Source organism: Cheilinus undulatus, linkage group 4 (assembly GCF_018320785.1).
Source record: "Cheilinus undulatus linkage group 4, ASM1832078v1, whole genome shotgun sequence".
Classification (NCBI taxonomy): domain Eukaryota; kingdom Metazoa; phylum Chordata; class Actinopteri; order Labriformes; family Labridae; genus Cheilinus; species Cheilinus undulatus.
The window spans coordinates 51,420,517-51,433,442 of NC_054868.1; the positions used below are offsets into that span (position 1 = coordinate 51,420,517).

The 12,926-nt window shown below is 41.3% G+C and overlaps 1 protein-coding gene across 1 annotated transcript; it reads right to left on the reverse strand.

Annotated features, from left to right (window-relative positions):
• Positions 1-357: 357 nt before the first annotated feature.
• On the reverse strand, positions 358-10,419 carry LOC121509072 (protein phosphatase 1 regulatory subunit 29-like). The gene is made up of 4 exons (XM_041786292.1): positions 10,228-10,419; positions 7,405-7,554; positions 4,023-5,017; positions 358-1,936 (listed from the first exon to the last, which is right to left on the reverse strand). Exons 1-4 carry the CDS (start codon positions 10,417-10,419, stop codon positions 358-360), a joined length of 2,916 nt encoding a protein of 971 aa, XP_041642226.1.
• Between the last annotated feature and the right edge of the window lie 2,507 nt (positions 10,420-12,926).

The window sequence follows — 12,926 nt, forward strand, 5'->3', positions numbered from 1 at the left end:
TAAGCTGGGATTCAATGGGTCTGAGGAAGCCTGCGAGGAACCAAAGTGCCCAGTATGAGGTAGTCTGGTGAACAGCTTGAAAATGGTTAAAAATACTGTACCTTTGTGTTTTCATTAAAACAGCCAACCCCAGAAAAAACCTCTGTAAATGAAATGTCAATGAATTTCCAGATAATCTTTGTTTTATATCACCTCAAGAGAATGACTCTTATCTTCCAGTCCAGAAATGACCCTTGATGGACACTTCAGAGGAACCACTATAATCCGTCTTGCTACATTTACATCTACCTCCTAGATTAGTCTGCTGTTGGCATCCAACCTCACAATCTTCTTTAGAGCATTCGATGCTTCTGCAGCTCACAGCTTCTGCTGAGCGGATACTCCCTTCCAATAGTCCAAAATATCATGGAGGTCCTCATCCTTTGCAAACTGCACCTTCTTACGCAGGGCATGACCTGCTGCTATGTAGGACGCTTCCTCTCTGGGGCTTTTTTTGTAAGGCCTGAATCGCTCCCAGATCCGCAGTGTGCTCTCAGAGGAATACTCCGGACTGGAGGAGTAACCAGAGTTGTAGTTGTGATGACGAGAAGGTGAGAGCTGGGAGTAGGTGGCGGTGGCATCCCTCTTGGCACGGCCCAACGGCTTAAGGAATGAAGCCTTTTGGGCTGGTGAAGGTGACTCGTTCCCGCCCTCGTAGTAGAGTGCAGGAAAGGAGTGGCGGTGCTCAGAGCTGTGGTAGTCTGGCTGAACCTCCAGGTGGTGCTGCTGCTGTCCGGGACCAACCATCCCACCGCCACTTACGTTATTACAACCCATCCCACCCCCATTCACGCTCACCCCACCGCCATTTATGTTTCCCATTCCATTGGTGTTGCAGCCCCCAACTCCGCCATTTCCTCCACTTCCACCTCCTCCACCACAACCCACAGGGCTGCTTTTTTCTGTCGGGTACTTAGGAGGATCACCAGCCTTCTCAGGGATATCCACACTGTACACCCTTGCAGCCTTCACAGCTCCACCAGGAGGTGGAATACAACGGTTCTTCACAGCCGTATCAGCACTCAACTGCCTCTGAAGGGGCCGTACTGCATTAGCAGGAGGTGGGTCACGGTAAGGAGGTGAGAGGAATCCACCACCGCTGATGCCAGGCCGCTCAGACAGGGGCATTACCAGGGGCACTGGAGCCATGGAAGGTGGATGAGGCTGCTGATGTAGCTGAGGATGTGGCTGAGGATGTGGTTGAGGATGTGGCTGAGGAGGATGTGGCTGAGGATGAGGCTGGGGGTGAGACTTTGGATGCACCTTAGGGGAGGAAGCCATGATCTGATCTCCAGGGTGGCCTGGGGAGAGGGGCAGGAGATTTCGGGGCAGGGATGCATTGCAAACTGGAGGCTGGGAGCAGGATACAGAGTTGGCATTGTCAGCTGTGGTCACAACATTAGCAGAGGCATCCAGCTTCAGGGCATCTATACAGTTGTTGATGATCTGGTTGACCTTGTCGACTTCCTTGGCAATGGTGGAGATCTCTGATGCTGAGCCACGGCCATCATCATCCGAATCCTCCCCAGCCTCTGTCCCGTTCTCAGCCCCACCTCGCATATCCACAACTACCTCCCCTCCTACCCCTGTGCCTCCAGCTGCCCCTCCTTCCCTGCCCTCCACTGCTATTCCTTGTGTCCTTATATCCATGTAGTTACCTTTGCTGCCAATTGCCTCAGTGAAGGCCGTGGCCATTTTTTCCACCTGTGGCAAGGTGGAGAGGCGAGAGGAACTAGTATTTGCTGAGCCATGGAGCATGCCTGTGCTTGAGGAGGCAGATTGAGGCAGCTTGCCTCCAGCTCCTCCTGAATGGTGGTGCTGGTGGTGAGCCTGCTCCTGGAGACGCTGCATTGCTCCTGGGTCATTGGCCACTGCGGCAGCAGCCTCTGGACCATACCTGGAGAATAAAATATTCACTTTAAAACAGCTTGTTTTATGTTTGCTCATAATTTCTTACATTTTTTTAGTTTTAATAGGATGCTGATGTGATGGGATGCTGTTAAAATGTCCATAGCCTCTGCTTTTGCATCCACAATCTCAGTTTCAGTGCATTTCTCTCCAGTACCTACTGCTGCCAAGTAATAAAGGTTTCCATCTGCTTCCCTCCATAGTATCTATAAGGTCTTTTTAGAATACCTCTGCATGCTTGACATTTTCCTTTATTGAAAGAAATATCACCAAGATGACAAAAGTGTAAAGGAATCATCTCTTGGCATTAACAAAAGTTGCAGTCCTGGAAATTGCAAAGATGGGTGTAATTCCACTCTTAACTGCCTCTTTGGTATCAGACGCCCCGCTCGTTCTTTATTTTGATTGATTAGTGAGGAATAACTGACACTGCCAAGCATATCACTGTTCAGAAGCTGAATGGCACAAAACCAGTGGCTATGGGCACAGACCCTAAAGCTCAAAGAAATTCTTAAAACAAATGGGGCTCAAAGTGTTTGTATGAAGTTTGTATGGCCAGCTAAAGACAAGGCTTAATCACCATTCGTAGCTGGCATAAATTATGCTTTTTATGAATTTCAAAAATGACACCATTCAGCAAATTAACTTAGCACAAAAAATGGGGACATACGTGTTTGGTGGATTATTTCTCTGTTGTAACTATGCTTCTTGGTAATAAATCTTGAACCATTTGAAAGCCTGTTAATTACCTTTTTAAATGGTGCCACATATGTAAGGAACATGTATTTGTGGGATGAGCAGCAGAGCTGAGTATGTGGGTTACACCAATGAAAAATGTGCCAAATCTTCTCTGCCAATGCCAAAAAACAATCAGGTGATCGCAGCTGGTTAACTTCAAGCTGGTGTCCCGCAAAATCAAGTTGCAGAATTTTTTAGAGTGAGCCCTAGTGCCATCTCTAAACTGAGTGACAAATTCCATGTAACAGGGAATGACAAAGACAGGCTGAGAAGTGGGTGTCCCAAGAAGATGACACCCCAGGAAGCCTGTTTCCTCACCCTGTCAGCACTTAGGCTGTCTTCCACAGATTTGCAGTCAAGGTTTGAAGGATGATATGGCAACATGTGCACTGGACATGTGGGGGAACGTAATGTTCAACAGTGAGGGTGGCCTCACTGGAAAAACGAGGCTTGTCATTATTGGAGGCAATCTCAATGCAGAGAGATATCCAGATGAGATACTGCAAAAAGTGGCAATCCCATATCTCCACAATCTGGGACTGAACTCTATCCTTCAAGATGACAACGCTCGCCCCCACAGAGCGGGGTTTATCAGAGACTACCTCCAGATTTTGGGAGTGGAGAGGATGGAATGGCCTGCCAGCAGTCCTGACCTCAACCCCACTGAACACTTGTGGGATCAGCTTGGGCGTGCCAGAGTGACCAAACCAACCAGGCTGGTGCCAGGCTGTTGTGGCTGTGTATGGTTCTTCTACACGCGACTGAGACTGTTGTTTGTTAGACGAATAAAATGTCAAATTGCCAATATGTCTTTTTTTTTCAGACTTCAATCATCCAGTCCACCAAACAAGAGTAAATGGCAGAATGAGCTGGGAAGATTTGGCAAATTTTTCCTGCTTATATACTCAGCTCTGCTGCTCATCCCACAAATGCATGTTCCTTGCAAATGTGGCATCATTTAAAAGGGTAATAAACAGGCTTTCCAACGGTATAAAATTTATTGCCAAGAAGCTTTGTTCCAACAGAGAAATAATCTAAAAATAACACATTCCCTTACTTCTTGTGCTAGGTTTACACATTTTCTGATGAAAACCGCTGTTTTCAGGTCCACCTATAGCTTCAGCATGTTAACCTCCCTGCATTCCTATAGATTCCTGGCCGCTGCTCCTTACTTCCTACCCCTGTCTGAGTGTCAGGCATCATCAGGTTGATGTGAACAACCAATTCATTTGTACTAAGATAACTGAGTAGCCAAATGTAAGTATTTGTACTTGTACTTGATCTGAGAAAAGGCATAATGGTGCATCCCTAGCAGCACTTAAAAGAAAGTTTAGTACCTCATTTCCAGAATAGTTTTCTTCACACTTATAGCCTTCTGCTTCTCTTCTTGGATGCGCCGCCGTCTGAGACAGTAATAGACAAATCCAAGCACAATGACCATGCCAAACAGACACCCCAAGATGGTCATGATGTAGTGGGTGGTTGTAGAAGGATTCTTTCGCTGGTCTTCTAGCCCCAGAGCTCGTGTCATAAAGGACACACAGGTGTGGTTGTAGCGCTGTAACTTGCTTATGGAAACCACACAAAACGTATAGTTTGAGTGGGGTTTAAGCTTGTCCAAAGTGACAATTTCCCTCTTGTTTTTAAGGGTCTTTACGTCCGCAACTAAAGTTTGGTTGTATTGTGAAAGGATGTACATCTTACTGAAGGGCCGTGGGATAAACACCAATAGAGAAGCAGAGAAGGGGGCGACAGTTTGAAGCTTCATAGAAATCTGATGGCTATAAGTGGGGTCTGGAGTTGATAAAATGGTTGGCTGGTGGTAGAGACCCTGGTCTGGGTTATCGTAACCCAACCCAGAGCCATCCTGATCTGGCGTCTGGGAGGTCATCCCTGGAATTATCACACCATCACGACACATGGTTAAAAGAGTGTATCGGGCATTTCTTCCATGTCCAGGCACTGGGCTTAGAAGTGGATAACCATTCATTTCCGGAGGGGTTTCGCACTGGAGGCGGTCATAGGTGTGGGTGACGTTGTTAAATGACTCAAGCCAGGTCAGAAAGCTGTAGAGATCACATCCACAGTGGAACGGGTTTCCTGCCAGTTCACACACCATCAGTCTGTTGAGATCTGTAAAGGTATTGGGATCTAGGCGGGCCAACTTGTTTGAAGATAAGTCAAGGCTGCTGAGGCTTGGGCACTCCCAGAAGGCATTTTTGGCAATGACCTCAATGAGGTTGTGTTGCAAGAAGAGGCACTGCATTCGACCTAGACCTCTCAACATGCCCTCAGTCAAGTTTGTCAGTTTGTTGTAGCCCAGCTGGAGAACCTAAGGAAAAAGAAAGAGCTTTGAAATGGTGGAAAAACATGACATAGGGATACTTTGTTATTTTGCTATTCTAGTCGCACCCAGAATGTATCTATTGATGGGGAAGTTTTTTTTTTTCCCCTTGAATTGGCGCCAAAACCTCAATACTTGGTCAGGGCTTCTTTTGTATGAGATGCTGTTTATGTGGCTTGTCATGGAGGCTTGGCTGCTCTGACAGTGGCCTTCAACTTCCATTTACTGTTGTCCTTTCTCTCAACAATACTCCACAGGCTCTCTATAGGGGGTTTGGATCAGGCCAGACTGATACTTTTTGAAAACTACAAACGACTGCAGGCTGTTATCCAGAAACAAGGAGACACAACTGACTATTAGCATAAGGGAGGTAATAATTTAGACTCTTGAGGTGTCATGAATATACAAAGTGTAAAAGTTGCTGTTTTGAATTAAATTACAGAAAAATACAAAGTTTTCCACACCCATTGTACATGGTGTCATAATCATGTGCATTTGCAATGCTGCATGATGTTTTAACAGGGACCATTAGATACAATTATAAGCTCCAAAAATTTAAACAAACAGGTTATGATAACATGGGTGCTAGGCTTGGCGATTTTAATCAACATTCAGAGCTCCAATTGTTGAAAAATATAGTACTCCATTGTGTAACCAGACCAAATGTATTTAAAATACCACTTTTTGACCCATTTTCTGTCTGTTTCTGCCTATTTTGCAACATTTGTTTTCACATTTAACCCATTTTTCCCACTTTGGGTTAATTCTTGCAACTTTTACACAATTTTACTCCCTTTTCTGACAATTTTTGCACCTTTGTGCCATTTTAAACCAATTATTGCCAACTTCAGCCCGCTTCTCTCCATTTCTACCACCATTTGTTGGAACTTAAGCTGATTTTTTTTGCCACTTTTTAGCCACTTTTCACCATTTTCCACACCCATTCTTGCAACTTTAAGCCAATTGTCTGCCACTTGAAATCAGCTTTTGCCACTATTAGTCAAATTTTGCCACTCTTTATCCACTTTTTACCACTTGTATCTGCCAACTTTTACCACTTTTAACCCAATTTGCCAATTTTCCCCTTTATTTTGCAATGATTTAGTTATTTTCTCTTTCGGTTATTGTTGTTCCTAAGTCAGACATCACTTTCTGGGTTTAGTCAATGCGCCCATTTGCATTGTTAACATCACCAATAAAAAGGTAATTCTAATTTAAGAAAAGATGTTTACATTTAAAAAATTATGTGTTGTACTACAGCATAAATACATACAAATCATTTTAGTTGCTTTGAAAAGAGCGGTTATTATTTTTGGGTTAAATGTAGCATATAGTTATCACAGCTTTAGTTCACAATGATCCATGATTTTTCTGACCTCCATGGGCCCCCATGTGGCTAGGCCCCAGAAAGCTTTCCCCTTTATGGGTGGCCTTGGTTGTCAGCCTTTGATTAGTGGTTATGATTGAGTTTAAGGATGGTCTTGTTCAGAGAAATTTGCATTTTTTGGTGTTCTGCCTTACACAGTAGTGTTAATGTTCATTTTCTTTCTCTATAGCGTAAAGGTGGTCGCCTTGTGGTAGTCAGAAGCATTATTTTCTGTTCTTATGTATTTCTACCTGTACTTCCTGTCTAAACCAGAGGTAGCCAGATTCACCTGTTTTGTGGTCTGTGGCTGCACAGTTCAGCTTAAATTGTTTCTCTCCTGCATGCTAGAGCAACATCTGCAAATATAATTTTTTTTTTTTAAATATGTATGTCCACTTACCTTGCTATGTTGGGTAAGTTTCTATGAATTTTATGTGGTGTTAATGATAGCGGCATTCAGCCAACAGATAAGCTAATGCTAACCTGCTAAGACCACATAGGTAATAGGTTCATGCTGGGGTCTGATTTATGTTCAGGAATACCTTTTTACATTTGTGTTAAATATTAATAAAGCTGTGTTTGTATTCCAAGAGGATTATAAAATGATACCCAAAGGAAACTTCATTCAAATTCATCAGTCTTGTTGTGGAGTTCTCTGGGGACTGTTTAGCAGTTAGATGGCACTGGAAATTAGCGAGGCCTTCACAGTTTGTGTAATCTCCTGATAAGAATCAATATTATCAACAAAATTATTAAGAAGTGTGTAATAGTGATATGATAAGTCTTTAAACCATGAGGAAAAAAAACACATCAACATCTGTTGAATATTTAAACAAACCACATAGGCATTGTCATTAACAGGTAAACATTATGTAGTATCAACTTCTCTTGAGTTTTAATAAGCTTTCTTGCCATTTTTGACTGTATAAAGCTTACCATTAAATTAAAATTTCAGATATAATTTAGATAAGCAAATGTGTAAAACTGAGTTATGCCCTTGGCGGCTGACCTGCAGGTTGGACTGTCCAGCGAAGGCCCCATCCTCGATGTAGCTGATCTCATTCTTGGTAAGATTGAGGTCGGTGAGGTTTGTGAAGCGGTACATGGAGGAAAAGAGCACGGCCTTAAGTTTGTTCTCATTCAACCTCAAGTCATGAACCTAAAGGAGACAAGAGAGGGAGAGAGCAGATGATTTTCAGGTAAGACTTTCCGCCACCTGGCAGCCATACAGAAGGGCACAGCACGCCAAAGATAGCTGCCAAGAGTGTCTATTACACCCCCAAACATGCACCCCCAGTTTGTTGTTTAATGAGTAATTTTCCCAATAACATCTGATGAAAATTTATTTTGGTGAAGTCACAGCCTGTTTGGAAGCAGCTTGGCATCCCCTGAGAAATGTAGCAGAGGTAAATGTTGATGCTAGGAGTCTTTTCAAACGTATTTTACCACTCTGGAGAGCTGATATGTTATCTTAAAGCTTTACAGTTTTAATCATTTGATCAGAAATGAGTGATGCTTATCAAACTGCCAATTTTAAAGTTCCCATGAATTTGTTAGAGAGCAAATATAGAAGATTAAACGTAAAGAAACATCCACGACCAGAGCCTCAATAGTAAACTGTTCAAGCTCTGTCAGGTTGCTAAAGGATCGGGCCCTTTTCGAGTCCAGCTTCAAATTCTCTATTGGATTGCAGTCTAGGCTTTGACTCAGCCACTCCAGAACTTTCACCTTGTCGTCTTTAAACCATTTTTTTGTGTAGCTTTCGGGTCATTGTCATTGTATGCTTCGGGTCATTGTCTTACCAGACAATACATCTTCTCCAAAGCCGTAGTTCACTTGCAGACTGAATAAGACTGTCCTTCAGGATATTCCTATATGTTGCCTCATTTATTTTACCCTCTACCTTTACAAACTTTCCAGGGCAGGGTACCAAGATGCTGCCACCACCATTCTTCACAGTAGGCATGGTGTGTTTGTGATGGTGTGCAGTGTCCAAACATAGCGTTTTGATGGCCAAAAAGCACCATTTTGATCTCATCACACAAAGATCTGTCTTCCTCTTGACCATAAAGTCTCCCACAAGCCTTTAAGTGAACTTTAGTCCAGATTGAATCTGAGTTTTCTTTGGTAGTGGCTTTCTCTTTGCCACTTTGATTTTTTTTGCATCCATCCCCTTAAATACACCCCTTTCTAAATTATTAAGCAAATGACATTTTTTCCTCTTATTTCCAAAATATTTATGCATCAGCCGTTAGAGCATAATTCAAATGTTTTTGAACAAACTTCATAATGATAACTGATATTTTTCTAAAAAATAAAACCCCAAAATGCACTTTTCCACATTATTAAGCACAACAGAGTTTTAAAAGATTTTTTTGGTTGTAAAGAACTGAAAATGGTCATTTGTTAAATTTGCAGCATTAGGAGGTCATATTTACTGAAATCAAAAGCTATTTCAATCAAAAACATCTTAGCAGACGAAGTTACATGTTAACATAAAGACCACTTCTTTGATATCACCTTCACAATTCTTGCATCCATTGAACTTGTGAGTTTTTGGAGAGTTTCTGCTTGAATTTCTTTGCAGGATGTCAGAATATCCTCCCAGAGCTGCTGTTTTGATGTGAACTGCCTCCCACCCTCATAGATCTTTAGCTTGAGGATGCTCCAAAGGTTTTCAACAGGGTTGAGGTCAGGGGAGGATGGGGGCCACGCCATGAGTTTCTCTCCTTTTATGCCCATAGCAGCCAATGACACAGAGAGAATTTTTGGCAGCATGAGATGTTGCATTGTCATGTATGAAGATAATTTTGCTACAGAAGGGAATGCTCAAAAAATGCTCAAAACATTTGAATTATGCTCTAACAGCTGATGTCATTTGCGTAAATATTTTTGAAAATAAGAGGAAAATGTAATTTACTTAATAATGTAGAAAGTGGTGTATACTTTTTCATAACCTTTTCCCTGAGTGTTCTTTCGTCTTCATGGTGTAATGGTGGCCAGCAATACTGGTTAACTTTTGAATTTGGTCAGTCACTTTAAAGGGGGAGAATATCTATGCAGTCACTTATTGTACATTGTATATTTCTTTATTTATTTGACAATAATCTGTTTTCACTTAGACATTAAAGTTTTTTTTTTTTTTGTCAGAAAGCCAAATTATATTTATATTGATTTATAAAATCAATAAACTGTTCCTCATAGCATTTGTTCAATCTATCTCGTTTGAATGTTTTTTTTCTGGAAGTGGACATTTTTGTCCAATGGTATTACTGTTAGAACATTTAGCAGATATTGTAGGTAAGACACTACAAGAGAACAGCCAAGGTGAGCAGCATGACTTGTAGACAGTGGGTCTGTACTTCATAACTATCACTATAGGCTAAGAGCTTAAATACTGTAGCATTAGCTAGCATCATCAATTCCATGTGGTGAATACAGATGCTGCTGAAATAGTAACACAGAACCTGCACACCACGTGGACTATAATGAACAAAATGAAAATCATATTAGCGGTAACCTCCCCCCTTAGAAATAAATCAGTGCAGGTTATCTATCAGATTATTCCAGTTTGGTGACTAAAAATTGTGAAAATACTACCCTATAAACATTTCATCATTTAGGTACATCAAACAACAACCATCCCAGCCATCAGAGGCTTACAAAAATAAGCATTTTTATGTGTCAACAGAAGATTAGATTCCCTTACAGCCTTGAAAAAACACCGTACTCTTCACTAATACCATCATAACAGAGAGCAGGACAGCAGACAGTTTAATAGAGGTGGCTGAGGTGTTAGAAAAGGCCAACTAATACATAAGCTCATACTGACCGTGCTGTTGATGTGCTGGGGGATGGTCTCATACGGTGGCTGGTTCTGACTGCAGATAGCCAGCCAAACGTAGCCTTTATCCCCCTCTATCAGCCAGCAGTCCCCTTTCACCATGCCAGGCAGGTGGAGGAACAAAAGAGCGGGGAGCAGGAGGGAGAGACACAGGGAGGAGGAGCGGAGTCTGCTGGCCATGGTTTTGGATAAGGAGTGTTTGAGGTCGCCTCAGTAGGAAGAAGGAAAAGAAAAGGAGCTGGAGGGAGGAAGGCAGCAAGCAGCAGTTTCAGATCAGGAGGAGGGTGCAGGTTAGGGGCAAGCAGGCCAAATTTAAGAAGAGAGAGAGGTGAGCGGAGGGGCGTCTTCACGGTGATTAGAGCTGAATTTGCAGCATGGCAGCAGGTCCCGTCCCCATTTTAGGTGTTCCACGACAAAGGGTTTCGGAGACTGTCACCCCAGCAGCTATTCATGGCCTCTGACAACTGTTCGTCTGGAAGAAACGCTCCCTCTTACAGAAAGGCTGCAGGCCTATATAACAGAGGAGAAGGGGGGGAAGGACATGGAGACAAAAGAAAGGGAGGGGAGAATATCTACGTTAATACTTAGAATTACAAAAAGATTGAGAGGAGGCAGAAAAATGTAATACATTTCACATATACCTGCATGGTTTTAGAATTAATTGAGTTTGGGTCTCATTTTCAAAAAAAAAAAAAAAAAAACAGGTATATGACTCTAATACCCATGCAACCCAATCCCTTCAAGGTAATGCACCACAGTAATAAATCCATTAAGTGCCATGATTATTTCATTAAGTCTCTACGAAGCCCAAAGAAATATATTTTGACTTCTCAACTGAAACCAAGCTTTTTACGTTCTGTAATTATTCATATTCATAGAAATAACAGTCCCATATGAGAGTCATTTTCAGCTCATTCAGATGGCTTTTCCTGCAGGAAAGTTTCAGGTTAAAGCAGTAGCGGGCATTTGTATTTATGTCAGAACTTTGGAGCTTTAGAGAGACAAAAGTAACCTGACACTAAACATGAATTTAGAAAGGGAGCATGCACAAAAACATGCAAAGAATCATCTACTGAGCACATCTCTGCTGTTTATTTTGAAGTTTTCTTACATCCCAATTGCAAAATTCAAAAAAGGGGCATTGCATCAAATATGCAAATCTCATAAACCCATATTTGACTTACAACATATCAAATCTTGGAGCAGAGGAAAAGTGGCTGTTATTAAGAACTAATGCTGAGAGTTATCCTACTCAGTCCTGCTGTTCTTCATACTTAGAGTAATCTATTCACCATATCCTCCTGAGACCCGAGCTTCAAGTTTTAGTTTCTCCCACTTGCTTGGGATAATTCGGACCTGACAAGTTTGAAAAGCTCAGTCTTGTATCTTAACAGGAATTAATTTTGACAAAAATTGATGTCCAATATCAACACAGATTCCCTAAAATTCGAAAGAAACTATCAAAATTCATATTTTTTAAATTTCCCTTAAAGAGTACCTCAATTTTTTCAAGTATTCCTCACATGTTTCAACTAAACTTTGTTACAAAGCCTAAATTTTAATCAAAAATTCCATTTAATTTCCTGAAAACTTTCCAACAAATACTGAAGCAAATTCCCCAAAACAAATATATTCCCAAGGTTCCATGAAAAACAATGGAAAATTCCCCCAAACCTGCCAACAAATTCTTCAGTAAATTCCATTACATTCTATCAATATCAAAGGATACCCTGCCTCCCAATTCCCAGTCAAAATCCCAAAATTTAAAAATAAAATTCCCAAGTTTCTGTGAGCATACCTTAAAATTTAGAAGCAACCCCCCCCCCCCCCAAAAAAAAATCAATTTAATCAAATCAAACACATTTCCCAAATTAACGCAAAAACAAACATAACAAAAAAAAAAAAAAAAAAAAAAATGTCCTGCAAATACTCAAAATTTTCACAGCAAATTTTACATGGAAACTGTTAAAAATATACAAAATAGTATACAAAAATACCCTGAAAATTTCCAAGAAATTATCCCAAAAATACTCATGGATATCCCTGAAATTTTCATTTGAATTCCCCCAGTGTTTCAAGTGAATTACTAAAACTTCAATGGGCAGTCCAGACAATTTTCTAGAAAATTCTAATAGTAGAAAGTATTACTGTGGTATGCTGTGGGAAAGCCAGAATGTAATGTTCACATACGTGCACGCAGGGTCTTAGGAGGATATATGGAGCTCTCATGTTAAACTACTATGGATTAATATCCTTTGAACTTGTTTTATTGTGTTCAGTATGCTTTGTCATAAATGTATCTGTTTGTAATAGGGCTTCTTGCTGTGGGCTTCCTGGAAAGTCAAAGCATGCTGCTTGACTAACCCAGGGGACATCTGTTGAACAAAGCCTTCCCCACCAAGTAAAACTATAAATACATTTTGCTATAAAATGGTAAAATGTTTGACTAGAGTGTTCCTGACAAAAAAATCTGTGGACGCTCTGAATATCCCACAATCTACAATTCATATTATCATCAAAACATTCAGAGAATCTGGGAAATCTGGATGCTTGTGATCTTCTAGGCAGCACTGCATGAAAAACAGGCATGGTTCTGCACTGGAATCATTCCAGAAATCACTGTCCATGCGATCCACAAATGCAAGTTAAAGCCGAATCATGCAAAGAAGAAGCCAAATGTGAACAAG

What these genes read in the sequence shown, in the direction of transcription:
- LOC121509072 (XM_041786292.1), bottom strand. Translation starts at nt 10,419, where the DNA reads ATGGCCAGCAGACTCCGCTCCTCCTCCCTGTGTCTCTCCCTCCTGCTC. An exon ending in CCCAGCACATCAACAGCACG is followed by an intron (nt 7,555 to 10,227) that starts GTCAGTATGAGC and finishes TGTCTCCTTTAG; the next exon opens with GTTCATGACTTGAGGTTGAA. An exon ending in CTGGACAGTCCAACCTGCAG is followed by an intron (nt 5,018 to 7,404) that starts GTCAGCCGCCAA and finishes CTTTTTCCTTAG; the next exon opens with GTTCTCCAGCTGGGCTACAA.